Source organism: Oncorhynchus keta, chromosome 34 (assembly GCF_023373465.1).
Source record: "Oncorhynchus keta strain PuntledgeMale-10-30-2019 chromosome 34, Oket_V2, whole genome shotgun sequence".
Lineage (NCBI taxonomy): Eukaryota > Metazoa > Chordata > Actinopteri > Salmoniformes > Salmonidae > Oncorhynchus > Oncorhynchus keta.
In genome coordinates, this window is record NC_068454.1 from 4,645,068 (window position 1) to 4,666,969 (window position 21,902).

The 21,902-nt window shown below is 41.9% G+C and overlaps 1 protein-coding gene and 1 long non-coding RNA gene across 7 annotated transcripts in view; both read right to left on the bottom strand.

The window, feature by feature from the left end:
* Positions 1-599: 599 nt before the first annotated feature.
* LOC118378956 (guanylate-binding protein 1-like) overlaps positions 600-21,902 on the bottom strand; it is a 28,795-nt gene continuing 7,492 nt past the window's right edge. For 4 of the 5 annotated variants that reach the window (XM_052492750.1, XM_052492751.1, XM_052492753.1 and 1 more), the window contains one exon: positions 600-2,070. In XM_052492750.1, the coding sequence (XP_052348710.1) occupies positions 1,840-2,070 (231 nt within the window). In that variant the 3' untranslated portion in view covers positions 600-1,839. The remainder of the gene's footprint in view (positions 2,071-21,902) is intronic. The other variant, XR_008089560.1, reaches the window with a different exon arrangement.
* Positions 2,905-21,801, bottom strand: LOC127914953 (uncharacterized). Of its 2 annotated transcripts, none has more exons than XR_008089575.1 (4): positions 21,699-21,801; positions 9,373-9,427; positions 4,066-4,230; positions 2,905-2,965 (listed from the first exon to the last, which is right to left on the bottom strand). It is a non-coding gene; the product is annotated as an uncharacterized LOC127914953 (long non-coding RNA). The 2 variants fall into 2 exon arrangements; XR_008089574.1 differs by lacking the exon at positions 9,373-9,427 and adding an exon at positions 4,616-4,670 and having other exon boundaries at positions 21,699-21,793.

The window sequence follows — 21,902 nt, forward strand, 5'->3', positions numbered from 1 at the left end:
GCTCTTACTAATTCAACAACATGTGATGATCCTAATTACCCCCCGTGTTAACAATAACAATCATTTGTTCGTCCTGGATTTGAAGAGGTGATATTGACAAAATGTCACAAAACACAGTTCTAGAATGCATTAATAGATACATTTTAACATGTTGTGTTCTAATACAAATGACTGTATTTCTGCATAGTACACCTTGTCTGTTGTACACCTGTATACCTTAAGAAACAGGAAATACATTTCTCAACAGATTTTTATTTTGTTTACATTTGAAACTGTATTATTCAGATCGGCACAGCTATCCAGTGCTGCCCCCAAATCACTGCTTTTCACTGTAGCTAGAACGTTAATTATTAAATCAAACTTTTTCCAAAGATAAATCTTTACTGTGTCGTATTTTACACGTTGAAAGGATATCATATTTGGTAACTCTTTACAATAAGGTTACATTACTTGTCCTAAAGTAAATAAAGTAATGTAAGCGATTAGAAGTAATTAGACATTTTGGCAAACCTTTGTCAACATCTTTTTCCACAGTTAATAATAGACTCATCATTACTAGGTTAGATATAATCAACAAATTGTGGCTAACATTATTATAAATAGTTTGTTTATCAAATCAAATAAATCTTTATTCAAAATTGCAATACACTTTACAGTAAAAATCTAAAAGAAAAGGACAAGCTAGAAGAATAAAGGAAAATCAAACAGAATTATTAGACTGTGGCATTAAGGCCAGGCACCACCCTCATAAGGTAATGTTTTCCCCCTTAATCGTATAACAATCAGCTTTTACCAGATTAATTTATGTTACTTTTTAATAATACTATGGATCAACGTATCATCGTATCTCATTATTGATAGGTAGATGCAAACATGTAATTTCAGCTTTTTGGTGCCTGACCTTCAACTGGCCAAGTAGAGCCTGAGGTGCCTGGCATTCAGCTGGCCTTCAGCTAGCCAAGAACAGCCTGAGGTGCCTGTCCTTCAGCTGGCCTTCAGCTAGCCAAGAACAGCCTGAGGTGCCTGGACTTCAGCTAGCCAAGAACATCCTGAGGTGCCTGGCCTTCAGCTGGCCACGAACAGCCTGAGGTGCCTGGCCTTCAGCTGGCCTTCAGCTAGCCAAGAACAACCTGAGGTGCCTGGCCTACAGCTGGCCTTCAGCTAGCCAAGAACAGCCTGAGGTGCCTGGCATTCAGCTGGCCTTCAGCTAGCCAAGAACAACCTGAGGTGCCTGGCCTTCAGCTGGCCAAGAACATCCTGAGGTGCCTGGCATTCATCTGGCCAAGAACATCCTGTGGTGCCTGTCCTTCAGCTGGCCTTCAGCTGGCCAAGAACAACCTGAGGTGCCTGGCCTTCAGCTGGCCAAGTGCCACTTATTTGTTTCCATTACAAAGTACAGTATGCATTTGGGCTGTTGCCCCTTTAAAGTAACTATCCAGTGTAAATCGTACATATTCTGTTACCTCATACCGGAATACTGTTGTTGACTCTTCCAATACTCGGAATTGTGGCCAAATTATAAATGGGAGAGTTTTTTATATTTTTTAAACAACAACGTCAAACTTTGTATCTCAAACATACAGTTTAAAAAACATTTGCCCTATTTCCTCATAGAGAATGATGCTATCCTGCATCATTAGCAAAGCTGGCCAATCAGTGGTCTACTTGCATGAATATATACAATGACTGGTATACACTCACACCCTTCTGTTTCTGTACAGACCCACACCATTCCAACACAGAAAACAAACCTAATGACCGTCTTTTTTTTTTTTTAAAGGAAAATATTTCCCTCATATTTTTATCAATAATCGGTCACATTTTATAAAAATCTGACAGTTACTTTACGAGTTCTGAAGCGTAGTCTAAAGCTTTGGCACTGGCGATAAGACCGCCCCCAATCGCAGTGCCAACGCCAGGAACAAAGGAACAAATAGTCCCAACTCCATCCAACATTTTGGAGACATTATTTTGAGGAGTTGGATTATCGTTACTCTGATTGGCGTTTTTGTTTTTCTCCATGTATTCTCCTATTTCCTTAAAGCCTTTATCCGTTAGGTCCTTCAGCTCCTGAAATGTAATAATGAAAACAAGTAGAAAATGTAGATTTTAAGGAAAAATGTGTGTGCCTGCTTCAACCATCTTATTAAACAAAATCCATGATTGTAGTATTTATAAAAATAATACTATTTTAATTCTGAACATTTAAAGTTTTTTGGTGTTTCTATCGTAATCCTTTAAAGGATCGGACCCTTTTCCCCCCACAATTTTCGCATAAAATGACATTCCCAAATCTAACTGCCTGTAACTCAGTCCCTGAAGCAAGGATATGCATATTCTTGGTACCATTTGAAAGAAAACACTTTGAAGTTTGTGGAAATGTGAAAGAAATGTACGAGAATATAACACAATACATCTGGTAGTAGATAATACAAAGAAAGAAAACAACCGTTATTTTGAATAAGTTAAAGAGCCGTACAATTTGAAACGCTATATCTAAATGTGTTATGGTTCTTGTCCTGCTGGAAGACCCATAACCTACAAACGGAGACCCATTTTTTGTTTGACAGCGGTTGAACATTGCCCTCCAAAACACCTTAATAATCTACTGATTTCATAATGTCTTGCACACCTTCTGTCTCAGGTCTGAGCTGCTACAGGGCCATAGTTAACACAGTCATTAATACTACCTGTCTAAGGTCTGAGCTGCTACAGTGCCATAGTTAACACAGTCATTAATACTACCTGTCTAAGGTCTGAGCTGCTACAGGGACATAGTTAACACAGTCATTAATACTACCTGTCTAAGGTCTGAGCTGCTACAGGGCCATAGTTAACACAGTCATTAATACTACCTGTCTAAGGTCTGAGCTGCTACAGGGCCATAGTTAACACAGTCATTAATACTACCTGTCTAAGGTCTGAGCTGCTACAGGGACATAGTTAACACAGTCATTAATACTACCTGTCTAAGGTCTGAGCTGCTACAGAGCCATAGTTAACACAGTCATTAATACTACCTGTCTAAGGTCTGAGCTGCTACAGTGCCATAGTTAACACAGTCATTAATACTACCTGTCTAAGGTCTGAGCTGCTACAGGGCCATAGTTAACACAGTCATTAATACTACCTGTCTAAGGTCTGAGCTGCTACAGGGCCATAGTTAACACAGTCATTAATACTACCTGTCTAAGGTCTGAGCTGCTACAGGGCCATAGTTAACACTGACATTAATACTACCTGTCTAAGGTCTGAGCTGCTACAGGGCCATAGTTAACACTGACATTAATACTACCTGTCTAAGGTCTGAGACGCTACAGGGCCATAGTTAACACTGACATTAATACTACCTGTCTAAGGTCTGAGCTGCTACAGGGCCATAGTTAACACTGACATTAATACTACCTGTCTAAGGTCTGAGCTGCTACAGAGCCATAGTTAACACAGTCATTAATACTACCTGTCTAAGGTCTGAGCTGCTACAGGGCCATAGTTAACACTGACATTAATACTACCTGTCTAAGGTCTGAGCTGCTACAGAGCCATAGTTAACACTGACATTAATACTACCTGTCTAAGGTCTGAGCTGCTACAGAGCCATAGTTAACACAGTCATTAATACTACCTGTCTAAGGTCTGAGCTGCTACAGGGCCATAGTTAACACAGTCATTAATACTACCTGTCTAAGGTCTGAGCTGCTACAGGGCCATAGTTAACACAGTCATTAATACTACCTGTCTAAGGTCTGAGCTGCTACAGAGCCATAGTTAACACTGACATTAATACTACCTGTCTAAGGTCTGAGCTGCTACAGGGCCATAGTTAACACAGTCATTAATACTACCTGTCTAAGGTCTGAGCTGCTACAGGGCCATAGTTAACACTGACATTAATACTACCTGTCTAAGGTCTGAGCTGCTACAGGGCCATAGTTAACACAGTCATTAATACTACCTGTCTAAGGTCTGAGCTGCTACAGGGCCATAGTTAACACTGACATTAATACTACCTGTCTAAGGTCTGAGCTGCTACAGGGCCATAGTTAACACTGACATTAATACTACCTGTCTAAGGTCTGAGCTGCTACAGGGCCATAGTTAACACAGTCATTAATACTACCTGTCTAAGGTCTGAGCTGCTACAGGGACATAGTTAACACTGACATTAATACTACCTGTCTAAGGTCTGAGCTGCTACAGGGACATAGTTAACACTGACATTAATACTACCTGTCTAAGGTCTGAGCTGCTACAGGGCCATAGTTAACACTGACATTAATACTACCTGTCTAAGGTCTGAGCTGCTACAGAGCCATAGTTAACACTGACATTAATACTACCTGTCTAAGGTCTGAGCTGCTACAGGGCCATAGTTAACACAGTCATTAATACTACCTGTCTAAGGTCTGAGCTGCTACAGGGCCATAGTTAACACTGACATTAATACTACCTGTCTAAGGTCTGAGCTGCTACAGGGACATAGTTAACACTGACATTAATACTACCTGTCTAAGGTCTGAGCTGCTACAGGGACATAGTTAACACTGACATTAATACTACCTGTCTAAGGTCTGAGCTGCTACAGAGCCATAGTTAACACTGACATTAATACTACCTGTCTAAGGTCTGAGACGCTACAGGGCCATAGTTAACACTGACATTAATACTACCTGTCTAAGGTCTGAGCTGCTACAGGGCCATAGTTAACACAGTCATTAATACTACCTGTCTAAGGTCTGAGCTGCTACAGGGCCATAGTTAACACAGTCATTAATACTACCTGTCTAAGGTCTGAGCTGCTACAGGGACATAGTTAACACTGACATTAATACTACCTGTCTAAGGTCTGAGCTGCTACAGAGCCATAGTTAACACTGACATTAATACTACCTGTCTAAGGTCTGAGCTGCTACAGAGCCATAGTTAACACTGACATTAATACTACCTGTCTAAGGTCTGAGACGCTACAGGGCCATAGTTAACACAGTCATTAATACTACCTGTCTAAAGGCTCATAGTTAACACTGACATTAATACTACCTGTCTAAGGTCTGAGGCTACAGGGCCATAGTTAACACAGTCATTAATACTACCTGTCTAAGGTCTGAGCTGCTACAGGGCCATAGTTAACACTGTCATTAATACTACCTGTCTAAGGTCTGAGCTGCTACAGGCCATAGTTAACACTGACATTAATACTACCTGTCTAAGGTCTGAGCTGCTACAGGGCCATAGTTAACACTGACATTAATACTACCTGTCTAAGGTCTGAGCTGCTACAGGGCCATAGTTAACACAGTCATTAATACTACCTGTCTAAGGTCTGAGCTGCTACAGGGCCATAGTTAACACAGTCATTAATACTACCTGTCTAAGGTCTGAGCTGCTACAGAGCCATAGTTAACACTGACATTAATACTACCTGTCTAAGGTCTGAGCTGCTACAGAGCCATAGTTAACACTGACATTAATACTACCTGTCTAAGGTCTGAGCTGCTACAGGGACATAGTTAACACAGTCATTAATACTACCTGTCTAAGGTCTGAGCTGCTACAGGGCCATAGTTAACACTGACATTAATACTACCTGTCTAAGGTCTGAGCTGCTACAGAGCCATAGTTAACACTGACATTAATACTACCTGTCTAAGGTCTGAGCTGCTACAGGGACATAGTTAACACTGACATTAATACTACCTGTCTAAGGTCTGAGACGCTACAGAGCCATAGTTAACACTGACATTAATACTACCTGTCTAAGGTCTGAGCTGCTACAGAGCCATAGTTAACACTGACATTAATACTACCTGTCTAAGGTCTGAGCTGCTACAGAGCCATAGTTAACACAGTCATTAATACTCATTAATACCTGTCTAAGGTCTGAGCTGCTACAGGGCCATAGTTAACACAGTCATTAATACTACCTGTCTAAGGTCTGAGCTGCTACAGGGCCATAGTTAACACTGACATTAATACTACCTGTCTAAGGTCTGAGCTGCTACAGGCCATAGTTAACACTGACATTAATACTACTGTCTAAGGTCTGATTAGTTAACACTGACATTAATACTACCTGTCTAAGGTCTGAGCTGCTACAGGGCCATAGTTAACACTGACATTAATACTACCTGTCTAAGGTCTGAGCTGCTACAGAGCCATAGTTAACACTGACATTAATACTACCTGTCTAAGGTCTGAGCTGCTACAGAGCCATAGTTAACACAGACATTAATACTACCTGTCTAAGGTCTGAGCTGCTACAGGGCCATAGTTAACACAGTCATTAATACTACCTGTCTAAGGTCTGAGCTGCTACAGGGCCATAGTTAACACTGACATTAATACTACCTGTCTAAGGTCTGAGCTGCTACAGAGCCATAGTTAACACTGACATTAATACTACCTGTCTAAGGTCTGAGCTGCTACAGAGCCATAGTTAACACTGACATTAATACTACCTGTCTAAGGTCTGAGCTGCTACAGAGCCATAGTTAACACTGACATTAATACTACCTGTCTAAGGTCTGAGCTGCTACAGAGCCATAGTTAACACTGACATTAATACTACCTGTCTAAGGTCTGAGCTGCTACAGGGACATAGTTAACACTGTCATTAATACTACCTGTCTAAGGTCTGAGCTGCTACAGGGCCATAGTTAACACTCATTAATACTACCTGTCTAAGGTCTGAGCTGCTACAGGCCATAGTTAACACAGTCATTAATACTACCTGTCTAAGGTCTGAGCTGCTACAGAGCCATAGTTAACACTGACATTAATACTACCTGTCTAAGGTCTGAGCTGCTACAGGGACATAGTTAACACTGACATTAATACTACCTGTCTAAGGTCTGAGCTGCTACAGAGCCATAGTTAACACTGACATTAATACTACCTGTCTAAGGTCTGAGCTGCTACAGAGCCATAGTTAACACTGACATTAATACTACCTGTCTAAGGTCTGAGCTGCTACAGAGCCATAGTTAACACTGACATTAATACTACCTGTCTAAGGTCTGAGCTGCTACAGAGCCATAGTTAACACTGACATTAATACTACCTGTCTAAGGTCTGAGCTGCTACAGAGCCATAGTTAACACAGTCATTAATACTACCTGTCTAAGGTCTGAGCTGCTACAGGGACATAGTTAACACTGACATTAATACTACCTGTCTAAGGTCTGAGCTGCTACAGAGACATAGTTAACACTGACATTAATACTACCTGTCTAAGGTCTGAGCTGCTACAGGGCCATAGTTAACACTGACATTAATACTACCTGTCTAAGGTCTGAGCCGCTACAGGGACATAGTTAACACTGACATTAATACTACCTGTCTAAGGTCTGAGACGCTACAGGGACATAGTTAACACAGTCATTAATACTACCTGTCTAAGGTCTGAGCTGCTACAGGGACATAGTTAACACTGACATTAATACTACCTGTCTAAGGTCTGAGCTGCTACAGGGACATAGTTAACACTGACATTAATACTACCTGTCTAAGGTCTGAGCTGCTACAGAGCCATAGTTAACACTGACATTAATACTACCTGTCTAAGGTCTGAGCTGCTACAGGGCCATAGTTAACACAGTCATTAATACTACCTGTCTAAGGTCTGAGCTGCTACAGAGCCATAGTTAACACTGACATTAATACTACCTGTCTAAGGTCTGAGCTGCTACAGGGCCATAGTTAACACAGTCATTAATACTACCTGTCTAAGGTCTGAGCTGCTACATGGCCATAGTTAACACAGTCATTAATACTACCTGTCTAAGGTCTGAGCTGCTACAGAGCCATAGTTAACACTGACATTAATACTACCTGTCTAAGGTCTGAGCTGCTACAGAGCCATAGTTAACACTGACATTAATACTACCTGTCTAAGGTCTGAGCTGCTACAGGGACATAGTTAACACTGACATTAATACTACCTGTCTAAGGTCTGAGCTGCTACAGGGCCATAGTTAACACAGTCATTAATACTACCTGTCTAAGGTCTGAGCTGCTACAGGGACATAGTTAACACTGACATTAATACTACCTGTCTAAGGTCTGAGCTGCTACAGGGCCATAGTTAACACTGACATTAATACTACCTGTCTAAGGTCTGAGCTGCTACAGGGCCATAGTTAACACTGACATTAATACTACCTGTCTAAGGTCTGAGCTGCTACAGGGCCATAGTTAACACTGACATTAATACTACCTGTCTAAGGTCTGAGCTGCTACAGGGACATAGTTAACACTGACATTAATACTACCTGTCTAAGGTCTGAGCTGCTACAGAGCCATAGTTAACACTGACATTAATACTACCTGTCTAAGGTCTGAGCTGCTACAGAGCCATAGTTAACACAGTCATTAATACTACCTGTCTAAGGTCTGAGCTGCTACAGAGCCATAGTTAACACTGACATTAATACTACCTGTCTAAGGTCTGAGCTGCTACAGGGCCATAGTTAACACTGAGGTCATTAATACTACCTGTCTAAGGTCTGAGCTGCTACAGGGACATAGTTAACACTGACATTAATACTACCTGTCTAAGGTCTGAGCTGCTACAGAGCCATAGTTAACACTGACATTAATACTACCTGTCTAAGGTCTGAGCTGCTACAGGCCATAGTTAACACTGACATTAATACTACCTGTCTAAGGTCTGAGCTGCTACAGAGCCATAGTTAACACTGACATTAATACTACCTGTCTAAGGTCTGAGCTGCTACAGAGCCATAGTTAACACTGACATTAATACTACCTGTCTAAGGTCTGAGCTGCTACAGAGCCATAGTTAACACTGACATTAATACTACCTGTCTAAGGTCTGAGCTGCTACAGGGACATAGTTAACACTGTCATTAATACTACCTGTCTAAGGTCTGAGCTGCTACAGGGCCATAGTTAACACTGTCATTAATACTACCTGTCTAAGGTCTGAGCTGCTACAGGGACATAGTTAACACTGACATTAATACTACCTGTCTAAGGTCTGAGCTGCTACAGGGCCATAGTTAACACTGACATTAATACTACCTGTCTAAGGTCTGAGCTGCTACAGGGCCATAGTTAACACTGACATTAATACTACCTGTCTAAGGTCTGAGCTGCTACAGGGCCATAGTTAACACTGACATTAATACTACCTGTCTAAGGTCTGAGCTGCTACAGAGCCATAGTTAACACTGACATTAATACTACCTGTCTAAGGTCTGAGCTGCTACAGAGCCATAGTTAACACAGTCATTAATACTACCTGTCTAAGGTCTGAGCTGCTACAGGGCCATAGTTAACACTGACATTAATACTACCTGTCTAAGGTCTGAGCTGCTACAGAGCCATAGTTAACACTGACATTAATACTACCTGTCTAAGGTCTGAGACGCTACAGGGCCATAGTTAACACTGACATTAATACTACCTGTCTAAGGTCTGAGACGCTACAGGGACATAGTTAACACTGACATTAATACTACCTGTCTAAGGTCTGAGATGCTACAGGGACATAGTTAACACAGTCATTAATACTACCTGTCTAAGGTCTGAGCTGCTACAGGGCCATAGTTAACACTGACATTAATACTACCTGTCTAAGGTCTGAGCTGCTACAGAGCCATAGTTAACACTGACATTAATACTACCTGTCTAAGGTCTGAGCTGCTACAGGGACATAGTTAACACTGACATTAATACTACCTGTCTAAGGTCTGAGCTGCTACAGAGCCATAGTTAACACTGACATTAATACTACCTGTCTAAGGTCTGAGCTGCTACAGAGCCATAGTTAACACTGACATTAATACTACCTGTCTAAGGTCTGAGCTGCTACAGGGACATAGTTAACACTGACATTAATACTACCTGTCTAAGGTCTGAGCTGCTACAGAGCCATAGTTAACACAGTCATTAATACTACCTGTCTAAGGTCTGAGCTGCTACAGGGCCATAGTTAACACTGTCATTAATACTACCTGTCTAAGGTCTGAGCTGCTACAGGGACATAGTTAACACTGTCATTAATACTACCTGTCTAAGGTCTGAGCTGCTACAGGGCCATAGTTAACACTGTCATTAATACTACCTGTCTAAGGTCTGAGCTGCTACAGAGCCATAGTTAACACTGTCATTAATACTACCTGTCTAAGGTCTGAGCTGCTACAGGGCCATAGTTAACACAGTCATTAATACTACCTGTCTAAGGTCTGAGCTGCTACAGAGCCATAGTTAACACTGACATTAATACTACCTGTCTAAGGTCTGAGCTGCTACAGGGCCATAGTTAACACTGACATTAATACTACCTGTCTAAGGTCTGAGCTGCTACAGAGCCATAGTTAACACTGTCATTAATACTACCTGTCTAAGGTCTGAGCTGCTACAGGGACATAGTTAACACTGACATTAATACTACCTGTCTAAGGTCTGAGCTGCTACAGAGCCATAGTTAACACTGACATTAATACTACCTGTCTAAGGTCTGAGCTGCTACAGAGCCATAGTTAACACAGTCATTAATACTACCTGTCTAAGGTCTGAGCTGCTACAGGGCCATAGTTAACACAGTCATTAATACTACCTGTCTAAGGTCTGAGCTGCTACAGAGCCATAGTTAACACTGACATTAATACTACCTGTCTAAGGTCTGAGCTGCTACAGAGCCATAGTTAACACTGACATTAATACTACCTGTCTAAGGTCTGAGCTGCTACAGGCCATAGTTAACACTGACATTAATACTACCTGTCTAAGGTCTGAGCTGCTACAGAGCCATAGTTAACACTGACATTAATACTACCTGTCTAAGGTCTGAGCTGCTACAGGGACATAGTTAACACTGACATTAATACTACCTGTCTAAGGTCTGAGCTGCTACAGGGACATAGTTAACACTGTCATTAATACTACCTGTCTAAGGTCTGAGCTGCTACAGAGCCATAGTTAACACTGTCATTAATACTACCTGTCTAAGGTCTGAGCTGCTACAGAGCCATAGTTAACACTGACATTAATACTACCTGTCTAAGGTCTGAGCTGCTACAGGGACATAGTTAACACTGTCATTAATACTACCTGTCTAAGGTCTGAGCTGCTACAGGGCCATAGTTAACACTGACATTAATACTACCTGTCTAAGGTCTGAGCTGCTACAGAGCCATAGTTAACACTGACATTAATACTACCTGTCTAAGGTCTGAGCTGCTACAGAGCCATAGTTAACACTGACATTAATACTACCTGTCTAAGGTCTGAGCTGCTACAGAGCCATAGTTAACACAGTCATTAATACTACCTGTCTAAGGTCTGAGCTGCTACAGGGCCATAGTTAACACAGTCATTAATACTACCTGTCTAAGGTCTGAGCTGCTACAGGGACATAGTTAACACAGTCATTAATACTACCTGTCTAAGGTCTGAGCTGCTACAGGGCCATAGTTAACACAGTCATTAATACTACCTGTCTAAGGTCTGAGCTGCTACAGAGCCATAGTTAACACAGTCATTAATACTACCTGTCTAAGGTCTGAGCTGCTACAGAGCCATAGTTAACACAGTCATTAATACTACCTGTCTAAGGTCTGAGCTGCTACAGAGCCATAGTTAACACTGACATTAATACTACCTGTCTAAGGTCTGAGCTGCTACAGAGCCATAGTTAACACTGACATTAATACTACCTGTCTAAGGTCTGAGCTGCTACAGAGCCATAGTTAACACTGACATTAATACTACCTGTCTAAGGTCTGAGCTGCTACAGGGCCATAGTTAACACTGACATTAATACTACCTGTCTAAGGTCTGAGCTGCTACAGGGCCATGGCCAACACTGACATTAATACTACCTGTCTAAGGTCTGAGCTGCTACAGAGCCATAGTTAACACAGTCATTAATACTACCTGTCTAAGGTCTGAGCTGCTACAGGGCCATAGTTAACACAGTCATTAATACTACCTGTCTAAGGTCTGAGCTGCTACAGAGCCATAGTTAACACTGACATTAATACTACCTGTCTAAGGTCTGAGCTGCTACAGAGCCATAGTTAACACTGTCATTAATACTACCTGTCTAAGGTCTGAGCTGCTACAGGGCCATAGTTAACACTGACATTAATACTACCTGTCTAAGGTCTGAGCTGCTACAGAGCCATAGTTAACACTGACATTAATACTACCTGTCTAAGGTCTGAGCTGCTACAGGGCCATAGTTAACACTGACATTAATACTACCTGTCTAAGGTCTGAGCTGCTACAGAGACATAGTTAACACAGTCATTAATACTACCTGTCTAAGGTCTGAGCTGCTACAGAGCCATAGTTAACACAGTCATTAATACTACCTGTCTAAGGTCTGAGCTGCTACAGAGCCATAGTTAACACAGTCATTAATACTACCTGTCTAAGGTCTGAGCTGCTACAGAGCCATAGTTAACACTGACATTAATACTACCTGTCTAAGGTCTGAGCTGCTACAGAGCCATAGTTAACACTGACATTAATACTACCTGTCTAAGGTCTGAGCTGCTACAGAGCCATAGTTAACACTGTCATTAATACTACCTGTCTAAGGTCTGAGCTGCTACAGGGCCATAGTTAACACTGACATTAATACTACCTGTCTAAGGTCTGAGCTGCTACAGAGCCATAGTTAACACTGACATTAATACTACCTGTCTAAGGTCTGAGCTGCTACAGAGCCATAGTTAACACTGACATTAATACTACCTGTCTAAGGTCTGAGCTGCTACAGAGCCATAGTTAACACAGTCATTAATACTACCTGTCTAAGGTCTGAGCTGCTACAGGGCCATAGTTAACACTGACATTAATACTACCTGTCTAAGGTCTGAGCTGCTACAGAGCCATAGTTAACACTGACATTAATACTACCTGTCTAAGGTCTGAGCTGCTACAGAGCCATAGTTAACACTGACATTAATACTACCTGTCTAAGGTCTGAGCTGCTACAGGGCCATAGTTAACACAGTCATTAATACTACCTGTCTAAGGTCTGAGCTGCTACAGGGCCATAGTTAACACTGACATTAATACTACCTGTCTAAGGTCTGAGCTGCTACAGAGCCATAGTTAACACAGTCATTAATACTACCTGTCTAAGGTCTGAGCTGCTACAGGGCCATAGTTAACACAGTCATTAATACTACCTGTCTAAGGTCTGAGCTGCTACAGAGCCATAGTTAACACTGACATTAATACTACCTGTCTAAGGTCTGAGCTGCTACAGGGCCATAGTTAACACTGACATTAATACTACCTGTCTAAGGTCTGAGCTGCTACAGAGCCATAGTTAACACTGACATTAATACTACCTGTCTAAGGTCTGAGACGCTACAGAGCCATAGTTAACACTGACATTAATACTACCTGTCTAAGGTCTGAGCTGCTACAGAGCCATAGTTAACACAGTCATTAATACTACCTGTCTAAGGTCTGAGCTGCTACAGGGCCATAGTTAACACAGTCATTAATACTACCTGTCTAAGGTCTGAGCTGCTACAGAGCCATAGTTAACACTGACATTAATACTACCTGTCTAAGGTCTGAGCTGCTACAGAGCCATAGTTAACACTGACATTAATACTACCTGTCTAAGGTCTGAGCTGCTACAGAGCCATAGTTAACACAGTCATTAATACTACCTGTCTAAGGTCTGAGCTGCTACAGAGCCATAGTTAACACTGACATTAATACTACCTGTCTAAGGTCTGAGCTGCTACAGAGCCATAGTTAACACTGACATTAATACTACCTGTCTAAGGTCTGAGCTGCTACAGAGCCATAGTTAACACTGACATTAATACTACCTGTCTAAGGTCTGAGCTGCTACAGAGCCATAGTTAACACTGACATTAATACTACCTGTCTAAGGTCTGAGCTGCTACAGAGCCATAGTTAACACTGACATTAATACTACCTGTCTAAGGTCTGAGCTGCTACAGAGCCATAGTTAACACTGACATTAATACTACCTGTCTAAGGTCTGAGCTGCTACAGGGACATAGTTAACACTGACATTAATACTACCTGTCTAAGGTCTGAGCTGCTACAGAGCCATAGTTAACACTGACATTAATACTACCTGTCTAAGGTCTGAGACGCTACAGGGCCATAGTTAACACAGTCATTAATACTACCTGTCTAAGGTCTGAGCTGCTACAGGGCCATAGTTAACACAGTCATTAATACTACCTGTCTAAGGTCTGAGCTGCTAGAGCCAGAGCCATAGTTAACACTGACATTAATACTACCTGTCTAAGGTCTGAGCTGCTACAGAGCCATAGTTAACACTGACATTAATACTACCTGTCTAAGGTCTGAGCTGCTACAGAGCCATAGTTAACACAGTCATTAATACTACCTGTCTAAGGTCTGAGCTGCTACAGAGCCATAGTTAACACAGTCATTAATACTACCTGTCTAAGGTCTGAGCTGCTACAGAGCCATAGTTAACACTGACATTAATACTACCTGTCTAAGGTCTGAGCTAGCCATAGTTAACACTGACATTAATACTACCTGTCTAAGGTCTGAGCTGCTACAGGGCCATAGTTAACACAGTCATTAATACTACCTGTCTAAGGTCTGAGCTGCTACAGGCCATAGTTAACACAGTCATTAATACTACCTGTCTAAGGTCTGAGCTGCTACAGAGCCATAGTTAACACTGACATTAATACTACCTGTCTAAGGTCTGAGCTGCTACAGAGCCATAGTTAACACTGACATTAATACTACCTGTCTGTCTAAGACATAGTTCTGAGCTGCTACAGGCCATAGTTAACACAGTCATTAATACTACCTGTCTAAGGTCTGAGCTGCTACAGAGCCATAGTTAACACTGACATTAATACTACCTGTCTAAGGTCTGAGCTGCTACAGAGCCATAGTTAACACAGTCATTAATACTACCTGTCTAAGGTCTGAGCTGCTACAGGGCCATAGTTAACACTGACATTAATACTACCTGTCTAAGGTCTGAGCTGCTACAGAGCCATAGTTAACACTGACATTAATACTACCTGTCTAAGGTCTGAGCTGCTACAGAGCCATAGTTAACACTGACATTAATACTACCTGTCTAAGGTCTGAGCTGCTACAGAGCCATAGTTAACACTGACATTAATACTACCTGTCTAAGGTCTGAGCTGCTACAGGGCCATAGTTAACACAGTCATTAATACTACCTGTCTAAGGTCTGAGCTGCTACAGAGCCATAGTTAACACTGTCATTAATACTACCTGTCTAAGGTCTGAGCTGCTACAGAGCCATAGTTAACACTGACATTAATACTACCTGTCTAAGGTCTGAGCTGCTACAGGGCCATAGTTAACACTGACATTAATACTACCTGTCTAAGGTCTGAGCTGCTACAGGGCCATAGTTAACACTGTCATTAATACTACCTGTCTAAGGTCTGAGCTGCTACAGAGCCATAGTTAACACTGACATTAATACTACCTGTCTAAGGTCTGAGCTGCTACAGAGCCATAGTTAACACTGACATTAATACTACCTGTCTAAGGTCTGAGCTGCTACAGAGCCATAGTTAACACTGACATTAATACTACCTGTCTAAGGTCTGAGCTGCTACAGAGACATAGTTAACACTGACATTAATACTACCTGTCTAAGGTCTGAGCTGCTACAGGGACATAGTTAACACTGACATTAATACTACCTGTCTAAGGTCTGAGCTGCTACAGGGACATAGTTAACACTGACATTAATACTACCTGTCTAAGGTCTGAGCTGCTACAGAGCCATAGTTAACACTGACATTAATACTACCTGTCTAAGGTCTGAGCTGCTACAGGGACATAGTTAACACTGACATTAATACTACCTGTCTAAGGTCTGAGCTGCTACAGGGACATAGTTAACACTGACATTAATACTACCTGTCTAAGGTCTGAGCTGCTACAGGGACATAGTTAACACTGACATTAATACTACCTGTCTAAGGTCTGAGCTGCTACAGAGCCATAGTTAACACTGACATTAATACTACCTGTCTAAGGTCTGAGCTGCTACAGAGCCATAGTTAACACTGACATTAATACTACCTGTCTAAGGTCTGAGCTGCTACAGAGACATAGTTAACACTGACATTAATACTACCTGTCTAAGGTCTGAGCTGCTACAGGGACATAGTTAACACTGACATTAATACTACCTGTCTAAGGTCTGAGCTGCTACAGAGCCATAGTTAACACTGTCATTAATACTACCTGTCTAAGGTCTGAGCTGCTACAGGGCCATAGTTAACACAGACATTAATACTACCTGTCTAAGGTCTGAGCTGCTACAGGGCCATAGTTAACACAGTCATTAATACTACCTGTCTAAGGTCTGAGCTGCTACAGGGCCATAGTTAACACAGTCATTAATACTACCTGTCTAAGGTCTGAGCTGCTACAGAGCCATAGTTAACACAGTCATTAATACTACCTGTCTAAGGTCTGAGCTGCTACAGAGCCATAGTTAACACAGTCATTAATACTACCTGTCTAAGGTCTGAGCTGCTACAGGGCCATAGTTAACACAGTCATTAATACTACCTGTCTAAGGTCTGAGCTGCTACAGGGCCATAGTTAACACTGACATTAATACTACCTGTCTAAGGTCTGAGCTGCTACAGGGCCATAGTTAACACTGACATTAATACTACCTGTCTAAGGTCTGAGCTGCTACAGAGCCATAGTTAACACTGACATTAATACTACCTGTCTAAGGTCTGAGCTGCTACAGGGACATAGTTAACACTGACATTAATACTACCTGTCTAAGGTCTGAGCTGCTACAGGGCCATAGTTAACACTGACATTAATACTACCTGTCTAAGGTCTGAGCTGCTACAGAGCCATAGTTAACACTGACATTAATACTACCTGTCTAAGGTCTGAGCTGCTACAGGGACATAGTTAACACAGTCATTAATACTACCTGTCTAAGGTCTGAGCTGCTACAGGGACATAGTTAACACTGACATTAATACTACCTGTCTAAGGTCTGAGCTGCTACAGAGCCATAGTTAACACATTTGACATTAATACTACCTGTCTAAGGTCTGAGCTGCTACAGAGCCATAGTTAACACTGACATTAATACTACCTGTCTAAGGTCTGAGCTGCTACAGAGCCATAGTTAACACTGACATTAATACTACCTGTCTAAGGTCTGAGCTGCTACAGAGCCATAGTTAACACTGACATTAATACTACCTGTCTAAGGTCTGAGCTGCTACAGGGACATAGTTAACACTGACATTAATACTACCTGTCTAAGGTCTGAGACGCTACAGGGCCATAGTTAACACAGTCATTAATACTACCTGTCTAAGGTCTGAGCTGCTACAGGGACATAGTTAACACAGTCATTAATACTACCTGTCTAAGGTCTGAGCTGCTACAGGGACATAGTTAACACTGACATTAATACTACCTGTCTAAGGTCTGAGCTGCTACAGGGCCATAGTTAACACTGACATTAATACTACCTGTCTAAGGTCTGAGCTGCTACAGAGACATAGTTAACACTGACATTAATACTACCTGTCTAAGGTCTGAGCTGCTACAGGGACATAGTTAACACTGACATTAATACTACCTGTCTAAGGTCTGAGCTGCTACAGGGCCATAGTTAACACTGACATTAATACTACCTGTCTAAGGTCTGAGCTGCTACAGAGCCATAGTTAACACTGACATTAATACTACCTGTCTAAGGTCTGAGCTGCTACAGAGCCATAGTTAACACAGACATTAATACTACCTGTCTAAGGTCTGAGCTGCTACAGAGCCATAGTTAACACTGACATTAATACTACCTGTCTAAGGTCTGAGCTGCTACAGAGCCATAGTTAACACTGACATTAATACTACCTGTCTAAGGTCTGAGCTGCTACAGGGACATAGTTAACACTGACATTAATACTACCTGTCTAAGGTCTGAGCTGCTACAGGGCCATAGTTAACACTGACATTAATACTACCTGTCTAAGGTCTGAGCTGCTACAGGGACATAGTTAACACTGACATTAATACTACCTGTCTAAGGTCTGAGCTGCTACAGAGCCATAGTTAACACTGACATTAATACTACCTGTCTAAGGTCTGAGCTGCTACAGAGCCATAGTTAACACTGACATTAATACTACCTGTCTAAGGTCTGAGCTGCTACAGGGCCATAGTTAACACTGACATTAATACTACCTGTCTAAGGTCTGAGCTGCTACAGAGCCATAGTTAACACTGACATTAATACTACCTGTCTAAGGTCTGAGCTGCTACAGAGCCATAGTTAACACTGACATTAATACTACCTGTCTAAGGTCTGAGCTGCTACAGGGACATAGTTAACACTGACATTAATACTACCTGTCTAAGGTCTGAGCTGCTACAGGGCCATAGTTAACACTGACATTAATACTACCTGTCTAAGGTCTGAGCTGCTACAGGGCCATAGTTAACACAGTCATTAATACTACCTGTCTAAGGTCTGAGCTGCTACAGGGCCATAGTTAACACAGTCATTAATACTACCTGTCTAAGGTCTGAGCTGCTACAGGGCCATAGTTAACACTGTCATTAATACTACCTGTCTAAGGTCTGAGCTGCTACAGAGCCATAGTTAACACTGACATTAATACTACCTGTCTAAGGTCTGAGCTGCTACAGGGCCATAGTTAACACAGTCATTAATACTACCTGTCTAAGGTCTGAGCTGCTACAGGGCCATAGTTAACACAGTCATTAATACTACCTGTCTAAGGTCTGAGCTGCTACAGGGCCATAGTTAACACAGTCATTAATACTACCTGTCTAAGGTCTGAGCTGCTACAGGGACATAGTTAACACTGACATTAATACTACCTGTCTAAGGTCTGAGCTGCTACAGGGCCATAGTTAACACTGACATTAATACTACCTGTCTAAGGTCTGAGCTGCTACAGAGCCATAGTTAACACTGACATTAATACTACCTGTCTAAGGTCTGAGCTGCTACAGGGACATAGTTAACACTGACATTAATACTACCTGTCTAAGGTCTGAGCTGCTACAGGGCCATAGTTAACACTGACATTAATACTACCTGTCTAAGGTCTGAGCTGCTACAGGGCCATAGTTAACACTGACATTAATACTACCTGTCTAAGGTCTGAGCTGCTACAGGGCCATAGTTAACACAGTCATTAATACTACCTGTCTAAGGTCTGAGCTGCTACAGGGCCATAGTTAACACTGACATTAATACTACCTGTCTAAGGTCTGAGCTGCTACAGGGCCATAGTTAACACAGTCATTAATACTACCTGTCTAAGGTCTGAGCTGCTACAGGGCCATAGTTAACACTGACATTAATACTACCTGTCTAAGGTCTGAGCTGCTACAGGGCCATGGCCAACACTGACATTAATACTACCTGTCTAAGGACTGAGCTGCTACAGAGCCATAGTTAACACAGTCATTAATACTACCTGTCTAAGGTCTGAGCTGCTACAGAGACATAGTTAACACAGTCATTAATACTACCTGTCTAAGGTCTGAGCTGCTACAGAGCCATAGTTAACACAGTCATTAATACTACCTGTCTAAGGTCTGAGCTGCTACAGGGCCATAGTTAACACAGTCATTAATACTACCTGTCTAAGGTCTGAGCTGCTACAGGGCCATAGTTAACACAGTCATTAATACTACCTGTCTAAGGTCTGAGCTGCTACAGGGCCATAGTTAACACAGTCATTAATACTACCTGTCTAAGGTCTGAGCTGCTACAGGGCCATAGTTAACACTGACATTAATACTACCTGTCTAAGGTCTGAGCTGCTACAGGGCCATAGTTAACACTGACATTAATACTACCTGTCTAAGGTCTGAGCTGCTACAGGCCATAGTTAACACTGACATTAATACTACCTGTCTAAGGTCTGAGCTGCTACAGGGCCATAGTTAACACTGACATTAATACTACCTGTCTAAGGTCTGAGCTGCTACAGAGCCATAGTTAACACTGACATTAATACTACCTGTCTAAGGTCTGAGCTGCTACAGGGCCATAGTTAACACTGACATTAATACTACCTGTCTAAGGTCTGAGCTGCTACAGGGACATAGTTAACACTGACATTAATACTACCTGTCTAAGGTCTGAGCTGCTACAGGGACATAGTTAACACTGACATTAATACTACCTGTCTAAGGTCTGAGCTGCTACAGGGCCATAGTTAACACAGTCATTAATACTACCTGTCTAAGGTCTGAGCTGCTACAGGGACATAGTTAACACTGACATTAATACTACCTGTCTAAGGTCTGAGCTGCTACAGAGCCATAGTTAACACTGACATTAATACTACCTGTCTAAGGTCTGAGACGCTACAGGGACATAGTTAACACAGTCATTAATACTACCTGTCTAAGGTCTGAGCTGCTACAGAGCCATAGTTAACACTGACATTAATACTACCTGTCTAAGGTCTGAGCTGCTACAGAGCCATAGTTAACACTGACATTAATACTACCTGTCTAAGGTCTGAGCTGCTACAGGGACATAGTTAACACTGACATTAATACTACCTGTCTAAGGTCTGAGCTGCTACAGAGCCATAGTTAACACTGACATTAATACTACCTGTCTAAGGTCTGAGCTGCTACAGGGACATAGTTAACACTGACATTAATACTACCTGTCTAAGGTCTGAGCTGCTACAGGGCCATAGTTAACACAGTCATTAATACTACCTGTCTAAGGTCTGAGCTGCTACAGGGCCATAGTTAACACTGACATTAATACTACCTGTCTAAGGTCTGAGCTGCTACAGAGCCATAGTTAACACTGACATTAATACTACCTGTCTAAGGTCTGAGCTGCTACAGGGCCATAGTTAACACTGACATTAATACTACCTGTCTAAGGACTGAGCTGCTACAGAGCCATAGTTAACACTGTCATTAATACTACCTGTCTAAGGTCTGAGCTGCTACAGGGCCATAGTTAACACTGACATTAATACTACCTGTCTAAGGTCTGAGCTGCTACAGGGACATAGTTAACACTGACATTAATACTACCTGTCTAAGGTCTGAGCTGCTACAGGGCCATAGTTAACACTGACATTAATACTACCTGTCTAAGGTCTGAGCTGCTACAGGGACATAGTTAACACTGACATTAATACTACCTGTCTAAGGTCTGAGCTGCTACAGGGCCATAGTTAACACTGACATTAATACTACCTGTCTAAGGTCTGAGCTGCTACAGGGACATAGTTAACACTGACATTAATACTACCTGTCTAAGGTCTGAGCTGCTACAGAGCCATAGTTAACACTGACATTAATACTACCTGTCTAAGGTCTGAGCTGCTACAGGGCCATAGTTAACACTGACATTAATACTACCTGTCTAAGGTCTGAGCTGCTACAGAGCCATAGTTAACACTGACATTAATACTACCTGTCTAAGGTCTGAGCTGCTACAGGGCCATAGTTAACACAGTCATTAATACTACCTGTCTAAGGTCTGAGCTGCTACAGGGACATAGTTAACACTGACATTAATACTACCTGTCTAAGGTCTGAGCTGCTACAGGGACATAGTTAACACTGACATTAATACTACCTGTCTAAGGTCTGAGATGCTACAGGGCCATAGTTAACACTGACATTAATACTACCTGTCTCAGGTCTGAGCTGCTACAGGGCCATAGTTAACACAGTCATTAATACTACCTGTCTAAGGTCTGAGCTGCTACAGTGCCATAGTTAACACAGTCATTAATACTACCTGTCTAAGGTCTGAGCTGCTACAGGGACATAGTTAACACTGACATTAATACTACCTGTCTAAGGTCTGAGCTGCTACAGGGACATAGTTAACA